At 46.2% G+C, this 27,728-nt stretch overlaps 1 protein-coding gene and 1 long non-coding RNA gene across 6 annotated transcripts; one reads left to right on the forward strand and one right to left on the reverse strand.

Annotated features, from left to right (window-relative positions):
- On the forward strand, positions 2,599–24,573 carry CLTA (clathrin light chain A). Of its 5 annotated transcripts, none has more exons than XR_002336806.1 (7): positions 2,785–3,131; positions 10,829–10,866; positions 13,257–13,374; positions 18,229–18,340; positions 20,396–20,442; positions 23,149–23,184; positions 24,121–24,573. XR_002336806.1 is itself a non-coding variant. In XM_021066009.1 (7 exons), exons 1-7 carry the CDS (start codon positions 2,933–2,935, stop codon positions 24,290–24,292), a joined length of 729 nt encoding a protein of 242 aa, XP_020921668.1. In that variant the 5' UTR covers positions 2,785–2,932; the 3' UTR covers positions 24,293–24,573. The 5 variants fall into 5 exon arrangements, 4 of the variants coding, with proteins under 4 accessions (XP_020921680.1, XP_020921668.1, XP_020921669.1 ...); XM_021066009.1 differs by lacking the exon at positions 20,396–20,442 and adding an exon at positions 21,919–21,972; XM_021066010.1 differs by lacking the exons at positions 20,396–20,442; positions 23,149–23,184 and adding an exon at positions 21,919–21,972.
- On the reverse strand, positions 24,416–26,680 carry LOC110255880. Its single transcript, XR_002336807.1, has 2 exons — positions 25,718–26,680; positions 24,416–25,419 (listed from the first exon to the last, which is right to left on the reverse strand). It is a non-coding gene; the product is annotated as an uncharacterized LOC110255880 (long non-coding RNA).

Consider the following 27,728-nt stretch of genomic DNA (forward strand, 5'->3'; position numbering starts at 1 on the left):
GGCTCCCCAAAGTCCTTCAAAGGCTCCTCCTCTGCAAATGTGGTTATGCTTCTCACCTGGGCACTAAGCCCTCCGTGATTTGATGCCAACGCGCTTTCTTCAGCTGTATCCATTTACTTTCCCGACCTTCCATCATCTGGCCAAATTACTTCTCAGAGCACAGCACCATCCCCGGACTTTCTCCCTCTTCATCGTCTCACTCAACACTTCTTTGAGATCCGTCTCAAATGCTACTCCATTCCATCAACACATATTTACTGAACACCTGCTACGTGCCAGGCATAATGCTAGATCCTGAGCATACAAAGATGAGCAAGGCAGACATGGCCCCTGCCCTCACCTCAAGGTCTACGTGGTGAGACAAGACACGGAGAAAGAACTTTCCTGTATGAAACTATTTCTATATACGCACATATGACCTGCCTCCCTTCCATGTTTTCAGTTCTTTGCTTGCTCTCTGCCCTCTCCACACCCCTACCCCATCACCATCTGCCCCTCTCTTACAGTAATTTGTATGCATTTCTCACTGCCCTGCTCCTGTATCAGATCCTTTTGGGGTTTAGAGGGTGGGAACTTTGAATTGGAGCTGTAGCCTCTGGCCTATGCCACAGCCACAGCAACACCAGATCCGAGCCACATCTGCGACCTACACCACAGCTCGCGGCAATGCTGGATCATTAACCCACAGAGCAAGGCCAGGGATCGAATTTGCATCCTCATGAATACTAGTCAGATTCGTTTCCACTGAGCCATGATGGGAACTCCTGCCTCCAGATCTACCTTTAATTATTCCTCTTCATAAGAACCTCAAACTAATTTACTCTCCCTCCTCCAAACATGCCAAGCTGTGAAACTCTGCACAACAGTAATAGCAGGCCACTACAAGTGACTCTTCTAAATCTTACCCATATTCCATAACTGAGCTCCAAGCTACATCCTCTGTGACATCATCATCCCTAAACACCTCAGATGATTTTCCCAATTTTGAGTGTTGGGAATTTTGCTAATTTTGGATGATGACAGGTGGTGCCTCCTCCTGGTGACTCTCAGGAAGCTTCTCCAGAGTGAGGCATCTGCCCTGGAGAGAATGCTGTCACTTAGCTGCTACTCTAGTGAGCAACCAAAAGTTATCTTCCTTGGACCCTCGCATGGGAGTCACTGTCCCTTATCCTCCTAACAGGAATAGGATAGGTTGTTTTAAGGAGAAGGTGAATGTGAAATTACTTCATGCATTGTTGCCAATTTGTTAGAATGAGCATTAAAACAAGGAGAGGAGGTAACTGAGTCAGTTGCAGGCCCTAAAGTTTTTAGTTTCTTATGTGTTTTTCTTCAAAACTTTCCTACACTCCATACTTGAAATGACTTTAAAAGTAAGTACATACTGTAAGAAAATAATTACCCTTTTGTGTCAACAAAGATACATGATTACTTTCAAAAACCGCTTTCTTCTCCTTTGTGGACTACCTCTGGAGGCAACTTTGACCTCTGGCTGGCTTTTAGGTTTGTCTCTGTTTTTGACTTTTTAGGGTGGTGGTGGAGAAGGTCCTTCTGTTAGCCAGTGCATAAGCAACCTTCCCCCTATGAGCATGAGTAACTGGAATCACTCTATTATCTTGTCTATGGTATAGACAAAATTAGCCATGTTACGAACATGCACCTGAGTTTAAAGAAATCCTGTCATGGCTCAGTGGTAAACGAACCCGACTAAGAACCATGAGGTTGAGGGTTCCATCCCTCGCCTTGCTCAGCGGGTTAAGGATCCAGCGCTGCTGTGAGCTGAGGTGTAGGTCGCAGACGAGGCTCGGATCCCACGTTGCTGTGGCTCTGGAGTAGGACGGTGGCTACAGCTCCAATTAGACCCCTAGCCTAGGAACCTCCATATGCCACAGGAGCAGCCTAGAAAAGGCAAAAAGACAAAAAATAAAATAAAATAATAAAATAAAAAATAAAAAAAGTAAAGTTCCTGCCTCCCTTAGGTGGGAAAGGAGTATGATACAAAAGATTGTGGCTAGAACCATTTGGAGTTGCTCAGGAGACCTGGGTTTCCTCTTGGCCACTGACTCCCCGTGAAAACCACGTCTTCTCACGCAGGGGCCTCAGTTTCCCTATGAACCAGATAATCCTTAAGGCATCTTTCAGTTCTAGAAATTCCTGCCTAGCTCTGAAAAGAGTACTGTATGCGAAAGGCTTTGTAAAAGGGGTTATATTCTCCGTTTTATAACAATACTATGGAGGAGAAAAGTCACAATGAATGGGAAGCGATTACATTTAAGTCAGGCAGCTCTAAAGGACAAAATAACCCCTGGGTGAATGGGTTAACAAACTTTTTTTTCTTTAGAAAGCCAGAACAGAGCCATAAAAGGACTCGGTTTTCTCAGTAATCCTGGAAGGAGGCAGTGCAGGACTCTTGTTCCCATTTTACAAATGCGGAAAATGAGATCCCAAAAGCCTAAGTGTCTAGACTCTTTTGCAATCGGCCAGCCATCACCGCCCTGACTTCGCCTCACTTCCCGGTTCAACACAGAGCGTCCCTTCTGAGGTGGCTGTCCTGGGTCAGTCCAGCCCCTAAGGCGGGTCAGGCAAGGCTGCCTTCAGACACACACCACTTCCGGCTCCCGGGGGCTGGAGGGGCTTAGCGCCTTCCACGCAGGTGCTTCCCGAGTCACGAGTTTTATTCGGGGGCCTTCCCCTCCTCCTGCTGATTGGTTAGCACTTGAACCATTTCTGTCCTCTGATTGGTTATTACCTTTTCGGCTCTCCAACACTGCCTATATCAACCGGATATGGGGGTAGGGTTTCCGCTTCCGTCTTCTCCCTCCTCCAGCTTGTCCTCCGGTCGCGTTGCCACCACAGCGGCCGCTGCCGGGCGCGGTTACGGCGGGTCGGTTGGTGTGTCTTTCAGCGTCGATTTCTGTGCAGTTGAACGCCTGCCATGGCTGATTTAGATCCGTTCGGCGCCCCCGCCGGCCCCTCGCTGGGGAACGGAGTGGCCGGCGAGGAGGACCCGGCCGCGGCCTTCTTGGCGCAGCAGGAGAGCGAGATTGCTGGCATCGAGAACGACGAGGCCTTCGCCATCCTGGACGGAGGCGCTCCTGGGCCCCAGCCGCACGGCGAGCCGCCGGGGGGTCCGGGTGAGTGCCGGCGCGTTCGGGGCGGGAGCGGTTGTCCGGAAACTCGGTCCGGAGTGCGTCTGAGAGCTCCGTGTAACTCTTGTTGTTGGCTAACCGGGAGGTTGAGGAGTCAAAGAGGAAACGAGACCCCAGTTCAGTCATGCAGAAACCTGGGCTCGAGAAGCCTAGTCTGTTCTGTGAGTGTGTGTGAACCCTCCTGGGTACAGGCGGAGCCAGAAAGCCAAGAAAAGAAGGTGACAGGCTGAGGAGCCTTAAGAAGCCTGTTCAATTCAGGAACTTTTCATTGAGCACTTGCTTTGACTTGAACCTGGCTTCTGAGGCACAGCCGCATTGGCGCAGTTGGCCAGAGTTAACAGACAAGGCTGAGCTTAACACAGACCAGTTAGCAGGAAGGAAGACGGAAAAAAAGATAAGAATAGTGGTATTGTTTTTGAGACACACAAACAAATTGCAGTGCAATTCAGCACTTAATGTACAGAATATTGGGTTCGAGGGAGGAAAGGAGGAGTGAGTAAGGAATGCAGGAAAGATGGTCTAGCTCTGGAGAGAGAAGAAGAGTTTTGCCATTTGTCGAACGTATTGCGGCTAGGACTTCCGAAGCTCAACTTCCTACGGGAACAGCTTTTGGTAGGAGTGCTGCCTAAACAGAACCTGAGATTAGCCTGGACCAGTCTTCCCAGAGGCGAGTAGAAAATGTGGCGTGGCCTCTCCCCACGCAAACTCCAGCAAAAAGGAGGGAAAGGGAGCACGTGGTAAGCTACCAGTTTGACCTCTGAATGCCTTACCGGTGTGCAGAGTTTAGGATTGTGGTGGTAGGAGGGAGGAAACGAGTGCAAGAGACCTTTTCAATCGTTTAAGGAAGTAGGAAATTCGGTAGAAGAAAGGAGACTTGGCTTTTCATTTGCTTAAAAAAACATTCCAATTAAGGGAGAATAGGGTGCTAGCGGGGCAGATGGGTGTGTTTATACTAAACCCAAACCTTCAGGGGGCCATGCAGGTGACATAAATGAGAGAAACCTGTTGGGAGTGAGATGATGAGGAATTTTGGAAACTGGGGCGTTGGTGCGCTCGATGAGCGGTCTTTGTAAAAGCAGTCAGACTAAGGAGTCTGTCTTCAGCCAGCCAGAACCTTTGGGGAAGTGGGTCTGGGGAGACTGCTAGGTTGCAGCCTGAATTTTTAAACTACACCATGCTGCCTCCAGAGCAAGTCAGTTCCCCCATATGAACTTACAGAACAGGTAATAGGCCAAAAAAGGTAATTTACAGCCGGCATGTTGGGCTGAACTCTAGGCTATGGTGGGAAAACGAAGTTGGCTTTCAGTGATTAGGGTTTCTTAGTTGCTATGGGTGGTCTTCACTGTTTGCCTGAGAATCAAAATTTATTTTAGATCCTTAGTTCATCTCCCCTCATTTGATAGAAAGAAGTATGAGTCCTACAGAGAAATGACTTGCTTAAGAAAAAAGGGCATGTTAACAGCTGAGCTCCAAGTCTCCCTGCCTTAGATTGTACCATATTCTGGTGGCGTTTTTAGGCAGAGGTGGGGTGGGATGAGAGATTGCCATCTCTGAAAGACAGTTGTGGCTGCCCTGATGAGGACAGAGTTGGGAGCATCAGGACTCGCAGAAGGCTGTCCTGATTCAGGACAGTGTTAGCTCTTGCTCGCTTTTGTATCCCCGGTGCCTAGCAGGGTGTCTGGCATGTAGTAGATTCACAGGAATGTGCGAAAATGTCAGGTACAGGGGTCCTGTGTAGAACCAGCAGTTGTTGGTGATGGACAGTTTGGAGAGAGAGAAGGGAAAGAGTAAAGTTGGACATGGATCCCTTGTGCATCGAGCTTTCAGCAAAGGGAAGGAAGGGACGATTGCTGACTTATTTCCTACGAAGGCCTTTCTTAGTAAACTAAGCATTTAGTGACTTAAAGCCAGATCTCTAACAGTGTAATTGAGGTTGGTAATAGTGCAGTGGTCAGAAAAAAAAAAAAATCATGCAGTGGTCAGCACTTCCTTTGGGGAGTAGAGAAGTGGTTAGACATTTTCTTTACCTCTTCTCTCTCTCTCTCTCTCTCAGTCACTCACTCTTGTGGTTAAGATTCTGTGCTGTCCTAGACTGCTTGAATGTGAGTTAAGCTTTGTGGTCTCAGACAATTTATATAACCAACACCACTGCCACTGCCCTGCCTCAGTTTTCTCCTCTGTAAAAGGTGCAGATATAAACCCTCCCGGGGTTGCTAGGATTATGTGAGCACCTGTGAAATGCTTACACACACAACCTGGTGTGTTATTAACACAGTACCTGTTATTCCTTGGGAGTGGGATGAGAAAGGTGTTACAAACCCTATAGGCTTTGGAGTGTAATGAGAAACAGATTTTAGGAGGGATCTCTGTATCTGATGTGTTAGACAGGGATGTATAGGCAGGAGGTTCTAAGTGAGTTTGAGGAGAGAGGAACATATCTAAACTCCAGCCTTACGGAAAACTCCCGTGGAGGACAGGCTAGGCCTGGTGTTATTCTCAGAAGATCAGAAAAACTGAAGTTTAGATGTGAGAGGCTTGGAGTGAAGTGGCTCGGAGTTATTGAAGAGAGAGGCAGCCAAGTCTAGAGCTATGGAAAAGCCTTCAATCATGAGGGCTGAGGATGGAGGAGGATAAGAGATGTGATTAAGGAGCTGCTGAGAGAGTGTGGCAGTGAGGCAGTGACTGCGGGAAGAGAGGTACGTAAAGGAAAGGTTTCTGTACTTGGAGAGGAATTTTCTTGGTAGCAGTGGTGGAAGGAAGTTCAGGGAAACCTCAGGCATGATACTTAGTAATAGTGCACATTTGCAGTATGCCAGATTCTCTGAACTTTCAGATCCCGGCAACAATAGCTCTACAGGCAGAGTGGTAGCGTCATCCTACTTCAGGTGAGAACTGACCAATTGTGGCACTTAAGCAGGGTTCCTAAGGTAGCAAGCTAATACGTGACTGCACAGGAATTCACACCCAGGTCTGCTTGATTTCCAGTGGTTGGGGAACATGGGAGACATGGGAGATTGAAGGTGGATTTGGGACAGTCTTTCATCTCTGGAAACTTGTCCCGGCGCTTGTTTCTGTCTAGAGTTCCTGATGCCCTAGAAAGTTTCCTTCTGGAGCATCAAGTTGCTTGGCTTAGTTGTACTTACTAAATCAAGGCCCTGGATGGCTTTTCTTTTGCATGTTTCTACAGCAACAGACAATCCTTTGACTGGAGCCAGTTGAATGTTGGTACAGTAGTACAGTAACAAATAAAAGCTCAAAGCCCTTGCCAGTGGATCTGAATGAGTCTTCAGACCTAAAGGACAGGCAGCACGTGACCTGGAAGGAGCTATGGGCTAAGAATTGCGTTGAGTTTTGTGTCTGGAGTAGTGATCAAAGTCTCTCCTACTGGCAATGGCCCTGGGTTGGAATATATTAACTGGATAGTTGGGGTGTTAACTGTAATATATTAACCAGAATGTAGGCCTGGACAGACGAGCTATTGTTAAGTGCTAAGATTTAAGATTATCTCACTCTTTTTTCTTACACAAAAATAAATTTCAGGTAGATTAAGAGAGGCTTTTTTTTTTTTTTTTTTTTGCCATACCCACAGCAGCATATGGAGGTTCCCTGGCTAGCTTCAACCTATGCCACAGCTGTGGCAACGCTGCATCCCTAACCAATCCCCTGCACCAGGCAGGGGATCAAACCTGTACCATCACAGAGACAATGCAGGATCCTTAACCTGCTGTGCCACAGTGGGAACTCCCAGATTTTCTTCTTCCTTCCTTCCTGCCAGCCTGCCTTCCTCCCTCAGTTCCCCACAGCATATGGAGTTTCTGGGACGAGGATCAGATCCGAGCTGCAGTCTTGACCTCAGACGTAGCTGCGGCGACACCAGATCTGTAACCCACTGTGCCCAGCCAGGGCTCGAACCTGCGTCCCAGTCCTCCCAAGACACTGCCAATGCCGTTGCACCACCGTAGGAACTCTGAGGCTTTTTTTTTTTTTAAGTACCAGAGGAAAAGAGGAAAAGTGATTAGAGTAGGACAGTCTGCTAGCATAAAAGCAGAAAGAGCAATCATAAAGGAAAAAAAAACTGGATAGCATCTCATACAAGTTAAATAGTTCTAGGTATTAAATATCATAAACCATACAAAAAGATAGAAGGGAGAATATTTTTACCATGAGAGCACAAATAATATGGAAAGAATACTTAACAAAAGAAGCAGAAAAATGGGGGAAACTCAGGCAGTTTAGTTAAAGAAGAAAATCAAATGTCACTTAAACACCTCACAGGAAAGATTAGCACAGCAGAGCCACTTTAAGATTTCTTTTTCTTGCTATCAGATTAGCACAAATTTTAAAATATGATAAAACTCAGTCTGTAGTATCACTGAAGGCCTGAAAAATTAGGTGCTCGTGCTGGTGGTGGAAAAACACATGAGAGACCAAAGGAGGCAAAAATGGCTGGTATTTAGAGGTCTTTAAATGTTCTGGGAGTTCCCATCGTGGCTCAGTGGTTAACGAATCCATGAGGTTGCAGGTTTGATCCCTGGCCTTGCTCAGTGGGTTAAGGATCTGGCGTTGCCATGAGCTGTGGTGTAGGTCACAGATGGGGCTTGGATCCCGAGTTGCTGTGGTTCTGGCATAGGTTGGCGGCTACAGCTCCAATTTGACCCCTAGCCTGGGAACCTCCATATGCCGCAGGAGTGGCCCAAGAAATGGCAAAAAGACAAAAATAATAATAATAACAATAATAAATGTTCTGTGAACCATTAATTCTGCAGCAAGTAATTTATTACTGAGAACCAATTGAATATGCCCCCAAATAATTTCATTAGTTTTTTGCTAAACTTCATAGCTCCAAAACCTGATAGAATACTTTAAATTTCTCTGGGTAGGTGGCATACAAACAGCTTGAAGTAGTAAAAAGCCACTGACAAAAAAAAAAAAAAAAAAAAAAAATAGGAGAAATGCCTTTTTTTTTTTTTTTTTTGGACGGTGCCCGCAGCCTTTAGATGTTCCCAAGCCAGGGATCAGACCCACAACACAGCAGTGACCTGAACCACTTCTGTGACAATGCCAGGTCCTTAACCCATTGTGCCACAAGGAAACTATTTTTGTAGTATCATGAATAAGAAACTCATTTTTGTAGTATCATGAATAAAACATAGGAATAAAACAATTAGGGAAATGAAGAAAAGCATGAGAAATAGGTTGAAATAATTGATACAGAACCAGCACATGAAAGGTGGATCAGAGCTGTGGTGGGTTGGCAAGTGCTTAGATCCTGTGGTTTGTTTTCATGCCTCAGATTATCAGAGGATCCTTCTTCTGACTTCCTGCTTGGTCAGGTGTTCCACCAGTTTTTAAACTCTGATTGTCTCCTAATACATGAGTTTAATATTTTTCTTATATGTCTTAAACATAAAAAATTTAGAGAGAATATTGTCATCAATTACCGGCCCCTTCAAGAACACCTTACTCATTTCAAGGAAGCAAGCCTACACGTATATTAAGGTTGTTTGTAAAGTGCTGACAGATTTGTTCTGAGGATTAAAATTTAATGTATAGAAAGCGTTTAACATGGTGTCTGGCACACTGGAAGCAGTAAGTGGTAGGTGTTTTCATACTCAAAAGTTGAGAATTTAATGATAGAAATGAATTACTAAAAAGCATATGTTATAGGAGTCACATTTTGCTGAGAGAAATTTCATGTATATGCATTAGGTAAACCAAAAAAAAAAAAGAGAGAGAGAGAGAAAGAAACCAATAGGCTGAGTAATGAAATGGTAAGGCATTTTTTTCTGTCTCCACTTTCCTTTTTGTAAAAACAGTGTTTTGCTATCAGGGGAACACGCTGTGGAAATGAGAGTTTTTAATCTTCCCAAAGCCAAAAGGAGGGTCATTGGGAGGAGCCAGAGAATGAAAAGAATGGATAAAATGTTAGGGCTGATTTGCAAAATAGGCAGTTCTTGTTGGGTTTAATTAGATAACAACCCAGAAGACTGGCGGAGTGGTTTGATAAAATCTTCACCTGTTCAGAGGGAAGAATGCGGCTGAGAGACCCTCCCTCTGGCTTCTAGGATAAGTTCTCATATTCGAGGGCCTTGTGATGGGGACCCACACTAGCTTCTCTGCATGCCTTTTACTGCTTGGATTCTTGTATCTTTTAGTTTCATCTCCTCTACTCTTCCTCTCCCACCCCATGTGATGACATGATCATTGTAGTTTGAAAACGGTTGGACAAAATAACAGAAGTCCTACATAGTAGGCAGTAAATAGGTGTCAGCCAACAGATACATAGAATATGTAGGTGGAAGCTCCAATTTTTTTTCTTTTTCTTTTTTTCTTTTTTTTTTTTTAGGGTGGCTTCCGCAGCATATGGAGGTTCCCAGGCTAGGGGTCTAATTGGTGCTACAGCTGCTGACCCATGCCACAGCAACACCAGATCCAAGCCTCGTCCGCAACCTACACCACAGCTCACGGCAACACCAGATCCATAACCCACTGATCGAGGCCAGGAATCGGACCCGCAACCTCACGGCTCCTAGTCGGATTCGTTTCCACTGCGCCACAACAGGAACTCCCGGAAGCTCCATTTTTATGTTGCCTATATTGAAGCTTTTAGGGGAGGCAGAGCAGCCGCTCCAAAAGGCTGTGTGGAACCCAGTACAGACTGTCTCAGTGATGGCTCTTGGGTCAGGGCATGGGTTAGAAACACATACTTATTGGGCCAATCACGTAACTGAACTATGGACATACAGAATGGGTTTTAAAAGAGGAAATGAGGCTAGTGGGATCTGGCAAATTGACCAGAGCATACTGTACCTAGGGCTGCCTTTGTGTCAGGAATGCAGGGCCAGTATTGCCAGATCTTCTGTTTGTACCCCCCAGTCCTGGAAATCCTGATTTTGTGAAATGTCCTGGTCTAGTACTTTCTATCTTAAGTAAAATCTCTTAAGTACTAACTGTGGACCACCAGAGATTGATAATCTCTGGGTCTTATCTAGACATTTTTCATATTTCTGAAATAGACTTTCTCTTTTAGCTCATGAACAATTAATTGTGTTAATAAGGTCAGATTGTACATGCTTTGAGTTTTTGTAACTTGCATCCTTGAAAACACTGATTTAATCTGGTATGCCCAAATCTTACTGTTCTGGGCTAATTCCAGATTTCACGTGGACTAGAGGAATTAGCAAGAAGTCTCAAGTGTAGACCCTCAGGTGCCAAACCTACTCCACAGGATGGAGAGTCCTAACCCCCACCCCCCCACCCCCCGCCCCCAAAAGCATCTTGGTTTAAACATGAAGCTGCACATCTCTGCTCACTGTGAAGGATTCCATGCATGTTTCTCCTTTGCCTTCTCCAGAACTTTCACAGAGAAACTGTTGCTCTGTGAGACTCTTCTGCCAGGCTCCTAAGTGTTGTCTCTCTGAGCCAGAAGACAATATCAGAAGCTTTGGGGCTTGGGGGCTTGAGACAGATTTGTCCACATTTTGGTGAAGTCTTTTGTTTATGAGCACATCTTGATTTCATTAACTAGGAAGTTGTCCATTGTTCTGTCTTGTGCCGAGCATGGGGCTAGCATTTGGCAACTTAGAGTACCTATAGCACACAATACTGTATCGTGCTCTGAAACTGTTTGGCCCAGCATTTGACCAGCCCCGATTGACAGATTGAAATGTTATGTCTTGCAGATGCCGTTGATGGAGTGATGAATGGCGAATACTACCAGGTACAGAATATGATTATGTTGAATGATAGTGCTTGAGAGTCTTTCTCTCCTGTGATTCGAATTGATTGGCCTAGAAAGGACTGCACTCCTTTGACTTTCCTGGATATATTAGTAACTGGTATGTTACCTCCCAAAGTAGAAGGGTTTGAAGAGAAGTGACATTGATAGGGCCTTCTTTTAAAATGTGATTGACCCGGCCCTAGTGGTACCAACTTTATTCTCAAGAAATGACCCTTCATGATGATGGTGGTGGTGGTGGTGGTGGCAGCAGTAGCCACAGCTAATTTATACACTATGTGCCGCGCACTGCGTCAAGCACTGTTCATGCTGAATCTTCAGTTCTCCCAACAACCTGAGGGACCTATACTATTATTATTCCCGTTTACAGATGAATAAACTGAGGCACACAGAGATTAAACCAGGAGCCTGAAAATAACAGGTAGTATGTGGTGGGGCCAGCATTTGATCCTTTGAGCTTTCAGATTGTATTGAGGGTGAGGGTGGCTGATATTCGTGATGCCTACCGTTATTTCCCCTCTGTATCGCTAAGCTTTGGTTATCAGATCACCTTGCATCGGCTTTAATTATAGAAAATTTACTAGTCGATAGAATTGAAAGAGTTCTAAGCGAGGCTCAGGGTCCTTGGACTGGGACTCGGACTCATTTCCTCTAGGACTCTGTTTCTGCAGGCTCAGTGTGCAGTTTTGTCCTCTGTCATAGTGGCAGAATAGCTCTAGCACCTCTGGGCCTCTTGTGTGCATGTCATACTAGCTAGAACAACGTGGAGTTTTTTCCCGACCACTTAAAGTCCTGTATTTCCGTCTGGACCAGATGGAGGTGATCACTGTGGCCTGGGGAAATAGCTTGCTTGCCTTGCTTCTGCCTGGGCTTCTGTCCCCTCTTCAGCCAATTACCTGTCAAGAAGGACGAGGTTAGTCGAATTGGTTTAAGCCAAAGATGAACTGTCAAGGGCCAGATAGTAAACATTTTAAGCTTGTGGGTCAGGAGGTCTCTGTCAAACTATTCTGTTTTGGAAGCATCTATGGACAGTATGTAAGTGAGTGAAGACAGCTATGTACAGTAAAAGTTCGTTACAAAAATGGGTGGCTCGGAGTTCCCGTCGTGGCGCAGTGGTTAACGAATCCGACTAGGAACCATGAGGTTGCGGGTTCGATCCCTGCCCTTGCTCAGTGAGTTAACGATCCGGCGTTGCCTTGAGCTGTGGTGTAGGTTGCAGACGCGGCTCGGATCCCGCGTTGCTGTGGCTCTGGCGTAGGCCGGTGGCTACAGCTCTGATTCAACCCCTAGCCTGGGAACCTCCATATGCCGCGGGAGCGGCCCAAGAAATAGCAACAATAACAACAACAGCAAAAAAGAAAAAAAAAAAAAAAAATGGGGGGCTGACCTGGCTGTAGTTTTCAATCCCTGGCTTAGAGCTTGGCCTTTAGAGTGAGACAGAATGGGGTTCCGTCTTGGCTTTATCCCTTACTGGGCTGTGAATTTGAACATGTCATTTCTCTGTGCCTCTGTTTAATCCCTCAGCTGTGACATGGGAATAAAAACTTGCTTACAGGATGTTTGGGAAATAAAGCTTTCATGTGACTTACACATGGAAAGTGCTAATTTGTTCCTAATACTACTGTAAATAAATTTTTTTTGAATGGCCACACCCATGGTACACGGAAGTTCTCAGGCCAGGGATTAAATCCGAACCACAGCTGTGGCAATGTGGGATCCTTTAACCTGCTGCACCTGGCCTGGAATTGAACCCCAGCCATTGCAGTTGGGTTCTTAACCCACTGTGCCACATAGGGAACTCCTCTTTTCATCTTTGTTTATGGTCTCGTTAGGTTAATTCTGTCATTCAATAGGTGAAATAATTCTCTAAAGATTAGTTTCTGGAGTTCCCTTGACGGCTTGGCAATAACAAGCCCAGCTAGTATCCATGAGTATGTGGGTTTGATCCCTGGCCTCGCTCAGTGGGTTGAGGATCTGGCATTGCTGTGGTGTAGGCCAGCAGCTGTAGCTCTGATTGGACCCCAAGCCTGGGAACTTCCATATGCTATGGATGCCGCCCTAAAAAGACCAAAAAAAAAAAAAAAAACTGATAAGACTGTTTCCAGTAAGTCCACTACCCAGCTTTCCCATGTCCCACTTATTTACAGGATAACAACCATTCTGCCTCCCTTGTGGGTTGCAAGAATTGAGTGCATAATGTTGAAAGCTCCCTGTCAGCATTTAAAGTTGTGTTGTTGCTCTTAAGGTCATCCTTCAAGAGGTCATTCCTTGAGGTCATCCCCTGCACATTACCAGGGGTTCTAACTGGGGTGAAACACATTTCTGCGGGGAGGTTTCAGTACTGATAGAGCACAATTGTGTTTTGTGTAAAGGAGAGTAATGGGCCGACAGACAGTTATGCAGCTATTTCACAAGTGGATCGATTGCAGTCAGAGCCTGAAAGTATCCGTAAATGGAGAGAAGAGCAAACGGAACGCTTGGAAGCCCTTGGTAAGGAATCCCTTTTTGTCTTTGGGTGTCTGTTTTCAGTGGAATAGTTGACCTTGACTCTGCTTTGATCTGGTTTTAACTTGAATTAGCCATAAAGTCCTTGTCCACTTTTGGGGAAGATAACCTTCTTATTGTGAAGGTCACAGGCCACTCACATGGAGATGCTTGATCACAGGTGACTGTGTGGAGATTGAGGCAGCCCAGAGAGCCACACGTGCATCATCTCCTCTCAGGAAGGGCAGAGTGGTGCTGCAGAAAGAGCCTGAGACTTGGAATGAATGACAGGGGTTCCAGGCCCAGCCCTAACTCTTAGCAGCTATGGGTACTTGGTTGCTCAAACCAAGTGTGTTTCTTCATCAGTGAAGTAAGATCAGTGTTACCCAAAGGGAGTCTGAGATGGTATTTATGAGAGTGCTTTGTGAACCTGAAGGTATTATATCCATGGGAGGGACTTCACAGCCCATTTACCATTTGAAGGCTGAATTTAAGGTAATGTCTAAGAGGAAAATGTGAGGGATGTCAGGAAACCCTGACATGTACAATTTGGTTTTCTTACCCTAATATCCTTGCAAGATAAGTTTTTACAGTTACGGGTGAGGAAAGTGAGGATCATAGGACAAGTAAGTTTTCGAATCACACAGCTAGAGGTTGGTAGAGTCAGAATTTCAGCTTAAGATTGTCCTGCATCAGAATCCACACCCATCCCTTCTGCTGCATTACCTTTAGCCTACACCATCTCTAGGGCAGGCCGAGCCTGAGATCAGTGCCAGCCAGCCTGGCCTTTGATGAAGAGCCTTCTCCATGGAGTGTCATCTCTTAGTTAAGATCAGAAAAGATTGGTATCTGTACTTGAGGGTTGGAAACATACGGCAGAGCTGGGGGGGGGAATGTTATCCGCAGGATGGTGTTTTCTCAACTTTTTATTAAAATTTCAAACCACATAGTGAGAGTATAACAAACGTGTGCTCCTCCTCCAGATTCAGTGATAAATATTTTGCCATACTGGGTTATCTTTATGTAAGTGAGGCATGTATGTGTGTGTGTATATTTTAGACATTCATGTGCACACACAGGTATATGTGTATCGTGAATATCCATGTCATTTTTTTCAGATCCACTTTAAGATATAGACATCACATACTTCATATTGAAATATCTTATTGTACATCTAGAAATGACAGTCTTCTATGTAACCATAGTGTCGGCTTTATTACTCCTTCCTGCGAATCACTAAACTAGTAAAAACATGACTCACATGGTGTAACTGACACCTAGAAATAGGAAGGGACTTGACCCGGATAATACCGTCAATTAGTATAAAATCTTTTCTCTCTCCAGCCTAATTTCTATGGCTTGCAGAGCAAAAGGCACACTTAGGTTTGAACCTTTACAGCACTATCCAATAGTAGTTTCTTTGACGATGGAAATATTCTGTTGTTCGGTATGGTAGCCACTAGCTACATGTGGCTAGTATGACTGGGAAATTGAATTTTAAATTTCAGGTCATTTGAATCACTCTAGCCACTGTACTGGATAGCAGCTTTAGGTCTATAGGACTTCATGGTGGTCTTTAGGTCAGTAGGTCTTCATGGTGCTAGCTAGCAGCCTTTGTCCATACTTACTCTTTGAACATCTCTTCTGAGTAGGCCTAGAGGCAAGACGTAGCTGGTATTAGTACTAGTGGAGTATTTTTCATGTTGCAGAACCCAGCTTTATCTTTTCCCTTCCCCCAAAATGTAGCAGAATTATTTTCCCCATGGAGGGAGTAGAGTATAGTTTGATATCTAGAAAAAATTGCATTTTCTTTTTCAATAGCAAATTAGCCTCTTTGGGAATATTCCATAAACTGTTGTTTTCTTGGGATGCCTTCCTGAGGGAAGTCAAACATTTGGCCTCATATTCCAACAGAATCAAATTAAATTGATCCATGAATTAGGTGTTGCTGCAGTTTCACCTTTTATACTTGAAAGAACTGTGAGAAAGTACAAGATGCTAAAAATAGAGAAGCATAGCTGTCCATGGTTTTCAGCTCAGCTGCAGGCTGCATTCTCCGGTAATTTACTGCGATCGGGTAATGAGGATGGCCAGAGAAGACAGCTGTCAGTGTGCCCTGCTCTCTAAGAGGATTTTTCACCCTCCCCTCCCCCTTCTTCTCAAAGAGATTGTATGACAGCTTGGTTAAGCATTTAAGAATTCCAAATTGTTATTACCAGCATCACTTCATAAAGCTGTAAAAACAAGAAGATGGTTTTTTTGGGTTTTGTCTTTTTAGGGCTGCACCCACGGCATATGGAGGTTCCCAGGCTGGGGGTCAAATTGGAGCTGTAGCTGTTGGCCTGTGCCACAGCCACAGCAATGCCAGATCCGAGCTGCATCTGCAGCCTACACCACAACTCACGGCAAGACCAGATCCTTAACCCACTGAGCGAGGCCAGGGATTGAACCTGCATCCTCATGGATGCTAGTCAGATTCGTTTCCACTGAGCCACAATGGGAACTCCAAGAAGATGATTTAAAGGAAATATTTTATGCACAATCTGTGCAGATGGACACAATTTTTATTAGGTTAATTTTTCAGCAGTAAATTTCCATCTTTTAATCCTAATATATAATAACATTTAAAATGTGATTATTAGACTATGCAGAAAGAAATACTCTCCAATCAAAAAGTGAACTTACTTCCAAAAAACTACATCTCTGTAATTTCTTGCAAGTAATTCCACAACTCTGAAAAGGAGACCTTCTATTTTAAATTTTTTTCAGTCTTGTCTACAGGGTGCAATTGGCCCACAGCATCTCTCCCTGCATTGCTTCACAGTGCCCTCTCTTCTACATACCCCTGATGCCATGGACAGACACACATCACACTTGAGTATTGGGTGGAAAATTTGAGCAAAATAATTCTTCTTCTGAGTGATAGGTCATCTTCTGCTAAGCTAACCGAATAAAGATCTTTATTAATCTGAAACTTTGGGTAGATTCTGGCTGCTTCTAAGCTGTTTCTAGTAGTACAGACATGGATTATTACTCCAAAAATTTTCTTATAAATGCCTGCAGTTGCCCTGAACGTTTCATTTCTTTGAGTGGTTGTTTGCGTTCTACTTTCCTCCTCAAGGATGCTCATTAGAGCTTGGGCTCTGGCGCTGCACTGTCCAGACTCTGGTCTGGATCACTGGTGCCTACCTGCTGGTCGCATCTCGTGATTCTTGCTGGGCCTGCTTTCCTTCTTGTCCTTCCCTCTGGAGGCAGCATAATCAAGTAAAAACATGTGTGCTTTAGAGTTGACCCTGGGTTTGAATCTCGACTCTGCCGCTTATAACCTTTGGGAAAGTTGCTCAGACTTGCTGCTGAATATGGAACTAGTTTGCCTTCTTGGGATTTTTGTAAAGATTAAATGAGGCATCTGTAAAACACCTGCCAGAGAGGACGTCCTTAAGAATATGCTGAAATGGGAGTTCCTGTCATGGCTGAGTGGTCACCAACCCAGCTAGCATCGGTAAGGACGAGGGTTCAATCCATGGCCTTGCTCAGTGGGTTCAGGATCTGGTGCTGCCGTGATCTGTGGTGGAGGTCACAGCCGTGGCTTGGATCCCACATTGCTATGGCTGTGGTGCCAGCTCTGACTCAGCTTCTAGCCTGGGAACTTAAATATGCCTCGGGTGCGCCCCCCCGCCCCCCAAAAAGGAATACGCTTAAATTGAAATATTAGGATAACATTGTGTCAACTGCAGCAATAGTGTGACCTGTACTTCTTTCTTTTCTACCATTTACTAACATGTTTCTTTAGGTCAGTGTCTTAGGGAAACCCCATATTTAGTCCTGAGAAAGTTCATGGTTCAGAAAACAATTTGGCAGACCTGCTAGGTGTGCATTTTCTCTCTCTCATCTAGAATTTTTTGGAGAGCTATTAAGAATGAACCCTCCCCCTCCCCCCTATGTCATAGAAGTACTTCTACCATATTTAGTGAAGAGAGTGCCACCTTGTCTTTTACAGAACCACTCATGGTCCAACCTGGGGTGCGGAAAATACGAGATTTTATTAAAAGATTATTTATTGGAATGGAAGGGCAATGGGATTCTACTGTACAGCACAGGGAAACGTGTTTGGGTCACTTTGTTGTACATCAGAACTTGAAACATTGTAAATCAACTTATAATAATAATAAAAGATTATTTAATGTGAATAGTCCATCCTGAACTAGTATTGGCAGCATTATTAAAGAATTGCCTGTAATTGCATTTTCCCCAATTGGTGCCCCCAAAGTCTTTTTTAAGTAAAAAGGCCGTACTTCCACCTCTCCTCCCTCAGAAAAACCCCCAAACTAGAGATCCACTAAAGGGTAGATGGACCAGGAGAAATTGTGGTGAAACATTTTGACTAGATAGCCGAGATCCAGAGCTGGACATACAAACAGGGAAAATAGAATTTTTTCCTTCCCTCCTGACTGTTCTCCCTCTAACACAAACATGCACTCGAACGTAGCATAAGATTAGTAAACTCCAGGAGTTCCCGTCGTGGCGCAGTGGTTAACGAATCCGACTAGGAACCATGAGGTTGCGGGTTCGGTCCCTGCCCTTGCTCAGTGGGTTAATGATCCGGCGTTGCCGTGAGCTGTGGTGTAGGTTGCAGATGCGGCTCGGATCCCGCGTTGCTGTGGCTCTGGCGTAGGCTAGTGGCTACAGCTCCGATTCGACCCCTAGCCTGGGAACCTCCATATGCCGCGGGAGCGGCCCAAAGAAATAGCAAAAAGTCAAAAAAAAGAAAAATTAGTAAACTCCAAATAAACAGTGAAGTAAACATTCAGTTTGTATTTTGCCTCATTTGTGTTGTCTTTCTTTTCATTCCCTTTAAAGATGCCAATTCTCGGAAGCAGGAAGCAGAGTGGAAAGAAAAAGCAATAAAGGAGCTGGAAGAGTGGTATGCAAGGCAGGACGAGCAGTTACAAAAGACGAAAGCAAACAACAGGTCAGTCCGCGCCGCTTCTAGCACAGCTCATTTGCCAAGACCGAGTCGGGTCCATTTCCAGCAGCCAGTGTGGGCTTTCAGCTGCCACCTCTTGTAGTGTGGAGTGTCTTTGCAGGTTTTCTAAGAAATACTTAAAACATGAGGGTCATGGGTCTCTGTGGTCTTTCGAATAGTTCAGACCCCCATTGTAGTGAGTCTAGCTCTGCCACTAGAGCTGAGTTGACATGCACATCCTGTAATGCTGTGGTTCCGCAGAAGAAAGAGTTATCTCAGGGGTCAAGTCCACGTGTCATAATGTAGCCCTGGAGTGAAAGGCCGCTTTCATGACTCTGCCAGGATTTCAGTATTTGGAGGTGATCACGTCGACTGGGTTGTGTCACATCCCCTAAATACAGCCCAGCGCTCCGAGGGCTGCTTCCCAGAGGGTCCGCTAGCGGGGACATGTGCTTTTTCACTAGGTGGCCAAGATGATCCAACACAGTGACTTCAGGATTAAGGATTCTCTGGGTGCTTATTATTTGTGTCTAAGAAAATCTCAGGTTGACTTTCTTTAAATGTTCTTTTCAGAATTTACTCTTACTTAAGGTTAAGTAGTTATAGGAGAAATTAGTCATTCTCGTGTTACCACCACCCAGCAGCTGTGGTCTTAAATGCTTTGCGCTTGGAACCCACTGCCAGAAAAGAGGGAGCTGACCGCTTTGCCAGACAGCTTCTGTCATTGTGGGGCAGCTATGGCAGAACAGACGGACTGTTTGTGTAGCAGCCTTCAGCCACCTGTCTCCTGTCCTTATTTCTGTCATTGCCCCAGGTGCCAGGCTCAAGCCTGTGTCCTGGCCACCTTCCTGTGGGGCATGGACTTTGTAAGCGTGCCTGTTGGATTCCATTTGAAGGTCTGTGACAAGTACAGTGGGGCTGTTGTCTGGTCGGGGTTGAGATGCTAAGGGTGTCATTAGCTACTGGGGCTTTTGCTGAGATGGTGGTCATTTTGAAGTGCTGACAGGTCCAAGCTCTAAAGGAGCTGTGCTCATTCAAGATGAGTGCTCCCAGAGGTAAGTTCAGATTTCTAAACACAGATGGGTGGGTGCTTTGTGCAAAGAACTTCCGAGACCTTGTTTGCCCTGGTGAGGCACCTCAGGCTGTGAGCCTGCTCTGAAGAACATGGAGAAACAAGGCTGACCCGCCATGTTCAGTGTCCCTAATGTTGAAGCACATTGATGTACAGATTCTCAGGCTTAAAAAAAAATGATTATGTTGGGAATAGGCTTCCCACTGCAGAAATTTTTTTCAAGCCAGTGTTGCTAACTTGTATCTCTTCTGTTGAAAGAGAAAAAGGAAAAAAAAAAAAAAAAAAAACCTCTCTCTATAGTCAGTGGTCTTTGGAGAGAGTAATCACACCTGCTTTTAGGAGCTCAGTTGTGAAGGTTTAGTCCCCCCCAGCATTGTTTGAGAGTTTGGGGACCTTTCTTAGAATTGCAGACTGTTGGTTTGGATGATCTTATAATAGATGAAGCTCTCAAATTCCAGAGAGAGGAAGAGACTGAAACTCGCGCACACTGAGAACATAGGCCTTCGAAGTGGGTCACTTGCCAGTAGTCACTGTCAGCAGGGTTCCAGGACACAAGGGTGGGTTGGTACACCTTATTCCAATTACTATGCAGTGGGCTGGGGTGGGAGCCATCACAGAACACCCAGAGGGACGTCTTTGAGTGGTGCACACCTTCCCCTGGAGATTTTGGCAGTGTGGAGTGCTCTCCCTTTCCCCTCTAACCTAAACATTTATAAAGTGACTCATCTTTCTCATTGTCTTCAGGTGAATAGTGAGTACTTTGAGAAAAGGAACTGAGGGGGCTCACACCCAGCAAGTGGCGACTTTGCAAACAGTAGCCTATTGCACCTTTCGTAAGGTTTCACCTCTTTCAGGGCTTGTAAGAGTGTGGGGAATCCTTGATTCTCAGTGGTGGCAAACATTTTCCATGCCCCCCCTGGGCTGTTCACGTTGGTCTGCTGAGCTCACAGGGTCAGGCCTGAAGCTGTTCCTTCTCTCCCCTTTCCCAGCTTTCCCGAAGCTCCTTCCCTGCTCCCCTGAGGTGTGCTGCTTTCAGGTGGGTGAAGAACAAATAGGTGGAGGGCCCGCCTGTGTTTGTGGGATATGCCTTTTGTATCTGGGGCCGTAACCCTACTGTCACTGCAAAGGAGCACAAAGCCTGACATACACGCTTTTGTTGTCTTAGTGAGGCCTTGCACAGGAATCAGGAAACCTTTCTTCTCTCTCAGTCAAAGCCAGCACAAGTTGAGATTGATTAGATTTAGCCCTTTGTGTAAACTAAAAGGATTATAGGCTTACAAGTTGGCCTGCCTTTCCTCTCCCTCCCACCCATTGTGCCCACAAACAACTCTGTTTTCCTGCTGACTCACTTGGAGTTAAAATCCGGTTGTTCTTTTTGCTTTCCTTAAATTTCCACAAAACACCTCCTATGTATAAAACCAAAATGAGAGAAAAGCAGGGGTATGTGTAAGTTTAAAAATAAATTAAAATTACTAGAATTTCCCTTCACATAAATATGTGAGCTTCGGTTAATGACCAGGTATGACTCTCCTTAAAAAACACCCCTCACACTCCTACCCCTCAAACCGACCTGGCAAAGGACAGGGTAAGCCTCCTGGGGGGAGGTTCCCTGCCACCCATGTGGGGTGAGGGGGGCCAGCTGGGCCCAGAGTCTAGTCCAGCCTTGTCCCCTGTGGTGTAAACTCTAGCCCAGGTTGCCCCCCTTTCTTTCTTGTCCCGGAGTTGCCGTTTTTGATCCATTCCCATGTGAGGGGTAAGGAGGGCTGACGTTCTGCCTGCTGGGTTGTACTTGGACAGAGCTGTCGCGTCTGGCAGGGCCTGAGAGGACAGGAGCTGGGTTCAGAGACAGACCAGAGCCTGGACCCTTGGCTGCGGGTCTTCCCCCCACTTGCCTCCAGGTGCTTTTTTAAGGTGATGAGCATTTTGAAATGACCACAGGAGGCTGGAGGTGATCCCAGCCAGCCCCGTGTGGGGGAGCAGGAGTCGGATAATCTGAGATTAAGCTCACAGGCTTTGGGACCTAGTGTGCCTGCTGTCTGGCAGGATGGGTGCCCAGTGAGTTGGCGAGGCTGGCAGGGAGGGGGCTGGCTGGTCGTGAATTCTTCCATTGCTGCTGAACAGGTTATTTCTTCTCTAGGCCTCCATTCCCTGTTCGCTCATCTGTACAGTGTGGGGTGAACACTAGGTTGTTAGGGTCGAGGACCGAATGGACACATGTCTGTTGAGGGGCTCTAAGTGGGTGCCTAGAAGATGCTCGCCGTTGTGGGAAAGGCCTGGGGATGAAGGTGGCAGCGCTCCCTCAGGAGAACCCTTCCTGCGAGGAGGACCAGCAGGAAACTGCCCTGCTGGAGGGTCTGGCCCTGGAAGCCTTGCCTGGGTTAGGATGGTGCCTTGGGAGCAGGTCCGCAGAGCACAGTCGTGCCTCTATCGTGGATTTGAGATGTTTCTGCTTCTCAATGTTCTCTCTTTTTTCCTGCCTGCTTGCCTGCCTTTTGGACCTCTTGCTGTCTAGGGTGGCAGATGAAGCTTTCTACAAACAACCCTTCGCTGACGTGATTGGTTATGTGTATGTTGCAACACTAATTCCTTTTTCTTGTTTTGATTGTTTCTACTTTTCATTTAGTTAATGCTCTTTTTATGTCACCAGTTTGTTTGCTTTTAAACTTAATTTTCAAATCGGCACAGTGGGGGCTGCCTAGGGGTTGATAAGCTGGGGTTCTGTTCCATTGTCTGTCGCTAAGAATCAACTCCCTGCAACTCTGGGTGCCATTTTCTGTTTCGGGGTTTAGGAGGGAAGGAAGCTGACACCCTTCCAAAATGTGGGTCATTTGTGATAGTGTCTGGGAAGGCTTTGGGACGGGGGAGGGCTCTGACCTCTTACTGCTGCTGCCACCACCCTGCCCCAGGCGGGAAGGGGGGGTGTCCCTACCTGGGGGAGGGGGAGGCCTGGGTTAGGAGCCAGTGAAGGCAGCACTGTCTACACTGGGTGCCTTTGAAGAATGTGGAATTGGTTGCCTCTCCCTCAGGGCAGAAGAATCAGAGCAGAGGGGGCTGTGTAATTGTTTCTCTGTGGTCTCACGTACCAGAAAGTGTAGTTCGGGGGCTGGCTTCTGATGCCCTATGTCCCACCCTGGCATAAAGAGACCCCACCCCCACTCCCTGGCTTTGAGGTCAAGAGAGCCAGAGCTGATGATCTGGGCCACTTTGGCTTTCCCCCCCCTCACGAAAACTGCATCTTCTCTGGAAAAGTCTTTTGTTTTTTAAGAATTCCTATTATCAAAACAGTAGTCCTGAATCACTTCTGTTTCCTCAAAATTAGGACTAGCTTTTGCTAGAAGGGAGGCAAGGATGGAATGGAGCAAGAAGAACCTGTGGGAAGGACAGGCGACAGGCTGAGGGCTGTAGAGCCTCTGAGGGCCCGTGACCTTGAGCTCTTCCTCCCCTTGGGAGACAGAGCTGGGCCCCTGGGTGCATTTGCAGCGAGACTTGTGAAATGCTGGATTTACAGGTGGTGTTGGGTTTGCTTTTTGCACATTCTCTCTGGAGTAGAAATGGAGACTGGAAAGGTCGAGTCTGGGTTTGCTGGGCAGCAGGGTGGCCCAGCAAAGCCAGCGGCACGTCCCTAAGCGTACAGAGTGGCAAGGGCATGTCTAGCTTACTGACCATCTGCATTGAGCTCATTCTCATTTTCTGTATCTGACCTAAAGTTTCTCTCGTTTCTTTTCTTCTCTTCACCTTTAAGCACAAACATAAACCATCCTTGCTACAGCCTAGAACAGTTAAGTAAACCTTTCTCACCGCCCCTGTGTGTGCCATGAAGTCGCAGTGTTGTAGTGGCTCTGGGCTTCAGCGGTGTTTGCCACGGCCATCCCTGTGAGAGTGCCACCCCTGTCCCCACAGACCAGTCATCTCCATTGCTTTCGCTTTGCCCGTGATGCCTGTTGGAGTAGATGAAGTATTGTGTCTTCCCTCCTTTTACCACTGTCCTTTTAGGCTGTAGCTCCTACCAGTTGGGGATGGGCTGACCTTGGTGTGAAAGAATGTTGGAGCAGCATCCTACCAAAAAGCGACTGATATGGATTGGCTCTCAGCCGTTGGGTGCCTGCTGCTGGCAGCGTGTGCCCTGAGAGGCCCGCGGCACCAGGCTGGAGGGAAAATGGCAAACTTTTGGCTGAACTGGAGAATGTCCGAACAAACCCCTTCCAGAATGGCTTTTAGTCTCTAGTGCCTGCTAGCATGGGAGCTTTGTCTTGAATTCCTTTTGATCTGCCCTGTTTCTCTCCAGCCTTAGGAATAAATCCAGAGGCTATTGTGCAGAGGCTATCAGGCTTCTCAGAAGTCTCTAAATTTACTTGAAACTTAGAATAGCCCAACAAACTACGGAAGTTCTTGGCCAGCCTGCTGCTTTGCCCTTGAAGGCAGTGAGTAGCTGGCTAAGGAGTTTTCAAATTCTCTGTATCAACAGAGAGAGTGAGCCCTGAACCAAACACCTGTATTCCAACATTTTACATAGCAGCCCAGGCACCCTGTGCCTAAGAAAGCTGGCCACGCATCTGCCCCGAGTCTTACCTGGGCCAGGGGCTGTTGCTCTTTGGAAAACCAGAATGCCATTAAGTCAGGCATGAAGAGGCAGTTGCTTCCATAACAAGGCAGCCACCAGGTAGAGCACAGGGGGATTCTGCACTCAATCAACATCTTTTGTTGTTGCTTCCAGGGCAGCAGAAGAAGCCTTTGTAAATGACATTGAAGAGTCGTCCCCAGGCACGGAGTGGGAACGGGTGGCCCGGCTGTGTGACTTTAACCCCAAGTCCAGCAAGCAGGCCAAAGATGTCTCCCGCATGCGTTCTGTCCTCATCTCCCTCAAGCAGGCCCCCCTGGTGCACTGAAGAGCCACCATGTGGAAACACTACATCTGCAATATCTTAATCCTACTCAGTGAAGCTCTTCACAGTAATTGGATTAATTATGTTGAGTTCTTTTGGACCAAACCTTTTTGTCTTTAGAGTTGATCATTGTTTGTGATTGCATGTTTCCTTCAACTGTGTTCTCCCTGGCATTCAGAGAGGAGCGGAGGCGCCCAGGGAAGGGAGGGAGGCCTCCCAAGGGCAGCCTCAACCTCTGCTTTTGTGCATTATTCTGAGAATAAATTTCTGTTTAAAACTATAAACAAACATGAAGCATAATTATTGGCCTCAAAATGTGCTGCAGTTCGGAGTGGTAAGGAATTTCCTTTTCTCTTCTCCAGGGGAGAGGAGGCACAGCCCTTGGGTGCCCACACCTGCCTTGAACTGAAATAGCTCCTGTCTGTGGGAGTTCCCACTGGAAAAGGGAGTTCCCCTTGCCTAAAAGTTAACCCTTCACTGCCTACCAGACGTAGTAGAGCTGTGAATGCCCTCACCATGCTAGACATTTTGGCTCTGTCCCTTATTGTAGGACCTTGGAGAGTCTGTTTCAGCAGGGGTTTCTCTGGGGGATAGAGGCTAGTGAGACCTTTTATTCCTTTGGATTCGGCCAGTAAACCTGAGTCAGGCTGGCCTGTGGGCTGGCCCCCTTACTCTGAATCCCCAGAGCATTACTCGGGGGTCTGTGCCACCCCTCGTACTTTGCTTATTTTATTTCTCTTGTCAGATCCTTCATCTAGACCTTGCTGGCCAGTACAGTAGCCACATGTGGGTAGGTAGCACCCACATGCAGAGGGCCGATTATAGAACATTTGCGTCATCATAGCGTTCTGGACTCTGCTCATCAGGTGCCTGCAGGAGACTGTATATTCCATTCAGACATCAACACACTGATTATCTACCCTCAGAACCTGTCACATTTTAGGTGATAGTTGCAGTGACTAACAAAGCTGTATTTCAGAAATCTAATAGTTACCTGGTACTATTAGGTAGCCCAAGTTGGAGACTGATGTGAACTCCTGTAACACCACACTCAGGAGGTGGGGGAGCGAGGGGTAGGTCTTGCCACTGCCAAAGAGCAAAGTCCACCATATCTCCTATGGTAATTGAGTCTGTAAGGAAAAGGAACTTTTACTTTTCTGCCTATCTCCCCCATCCAAGCTTCTCAGTTGGGCATTCCTTGATCTGGCCCAGTTTCTGGCCTCTTTGCTTATTCCTCTCCTTTAGCTACTTTGGATTGCAATCAAGCAATCACTGTTGCTCACCAACCATTTGTTTCTTCTGGGCCTTGCTGAGGCCACTGAAAATGTCAAAATCTGGTTTAGGAACAAGCTCAAAGGCAATGGCCACCATGCCTTTCCTTAATTCCTCCCCCTGAGCTCTCACGGCCACCTATGTGGGACAGCTTACCTTCTCATACTCTTGGTGTCATCTGGACTGGTCTTGCCTTCCACCTGGGATGGTCTTCATGAGGGTGGACGTGGCAGTTATAAGGTGTCAGTAAAGTTTATGACTGTCTCCAAATCAAGAAGTAACTGGATAATGACAAAAGTAATGCTATATGGCTTCCAAGGCTAGGTTGTAAAAGGCAATGCAGCTTACTGCTGGTGTGTTGGAACACACAAGCTGGCAGTCCTCGAGCCACCATGTAGAAAAGCTCTACCATCCTGAAGCATCCATGCTATGAGGAAGCCCAATCAGCCCATGTGGAGAGACCAGATTGAAAGGCCCTGAAACTACAAGCAAAGGAGATGCACAGCCAGTCCCTAATTTTCCAGCCACCTCCAGCCACTGTCTAAGGGTAAGTGCATCAGATGCTGAGTCAGAACTGCCAGGTAGAGCCTTTCCTAAATTCTTAACCCATGGAAACCCTGAGAGAAGGTGACTACTGTTTAATAAGCCTTTTAAGTTCTAAGGTGGTTTGTAACACAGCAGTAGTAACTTCGGATCATTTCTGCTGCCTGTGTTACCCACATGGGGCTTCATAAAAAGGAGTTGATCCATGAGTGCTCAACACTTAGTTTCAAACTACTTTCTTGGGGCCACTTTGCCTTTTGTCAAATTTTAGAGATTATTCAACATAGTATTGGAAGACCTAGCCGGAGCACTTAGGCAATAAAAGAAGAAAAGGAAAGGAAGAAATAAAACTCTTTAGTTTCCAGGCTAGGGGTCCAATCAGAGCTGCAGCTCCCAGCCTTCCCCACAGCCACAGCCACAGCCACCCCAGATCTGAGCTGTAGGCCAGGGAGGATTCAGGCTCGATCCGTGGCTCCTGAGCAATGCCAGGGATCAAACTCGCATCCTCAGGGATAATGCCTGGGTTTTTTTGTTTTTTGCCTTTTTAGGGCTGCACCCATGGCACATGGAGGTTCCCAGGCTAGGGGTCCAATTGGAGCTACAGCTGCGGCCTATACCACAGCCACACAGGATCCTTAACCTACTGAGCAAGGCCAGGGATCAAACTCGTGTCCTCATGGATCCTAGTCAGGTTCATTAACCACTGAGCCACAGCTCGAACTCCACTGCCTGGGTTCTTAACCTGCTGAGCCACAGGAACTTCCTAAAACTATTTTTAGATGACATGATTTTATATATAGCAAACCCCAAGGAGTCCACCAAAAAACTGTTGGAATAAATGAATTAAGTTGCAGGATACAAAATCAGTATACAGAAATCTTTTCCATCTCTGTACACTAATAATGGACTATCAGAAAGAGAAATCAAGAAAATAATCCCATTACCATTTCATCAAAAAGGATGAGATACTTAGGAATAAACTTAACCAAGGAGGTGAAAGAACTGTACAGTGAAAACTTTCGGACACCAATGAAGAAACCGAAGACAAAAACAGACCCCCATGCTTAAGGATTGGAAGAGTTAATATTGTTAAAATGTCCATACTGGAGTTTCCATTGTGGCTCAGTGGAAACAAATCCTTGACTAGAAACCACGAGGTTGTGGGTTCGATCCCTGGCCTCGCTCAGTGGGTTAAGGATCTGGCATTGCCATGAGCTGTGGTGTAGGTCGCAGACGAGGCTCGGATCTTGTGTTGCTTGTGGCTGTGGCATAGGCTACAGCTCTGATTCAACCCCTAGCCTGGGAACCTCCATATGCCGCGGGAGCGGCCCAAGAAATAGTAAAAAGACAAAAAAATAAAAATAAAATGTCCATACTATCCAGAGCAATCTACAAATTCAGTGTAGTCCCTATCAAACTTCCAGTGGCATTTTTCACAAAACTAGAACACACAGTCCTAAAATTTGCATGTAAATACAAAAGATGCCCAATAGCCAAAGCAATCTTGAGAGAACAAAGCTAAAGGTATCACTCTCCTTGATTTCACACCATATTACACAGAACTGTAGTCATCAAAACAGTATGACAGTGGCATAAAAAGACACACAGATCAATCGAAGAGTAG

This window comes from Sus scrofa, chromosome 1, assembly GCF_000003025.6.
Source record: "Sus scrofa isolate TJ Tabasco breed Duroc chromosome 1, Sscrofa11.1, whole genome shotgun sequence".
Classification (NCBI taxonomy): Eukaryota; Metazoa; Chordata; class Mammalia; order Artiodactyla; family Suidae; genus Sus; species Sus scrofa.

Bases quoted from the DNA above. Each gene is read 5' to 3' on its own strand.
- CLTA (XM_021066009.1), top strand. From the start codon at position 2,933: ATGGCTGATTTAGATCCGTTCGGCGCCCCCGCCGGCCCCTCGCTGGGG. The intron at 3,132-10,828 runs GTGAGTGCCGGC...TATGTCTTGCAG, and splicing joins CGAGCCGCCGGGGGGTCCGG to ATGCCGTTGATGGAGTGATG. The intron at 10,867-13,256 runs GTACAGAATATG...TTTTGTGTAAAG, and splicing joins TGAATGGCGAATACTACCAG to GAGAGTAATGGGCCGACAGA.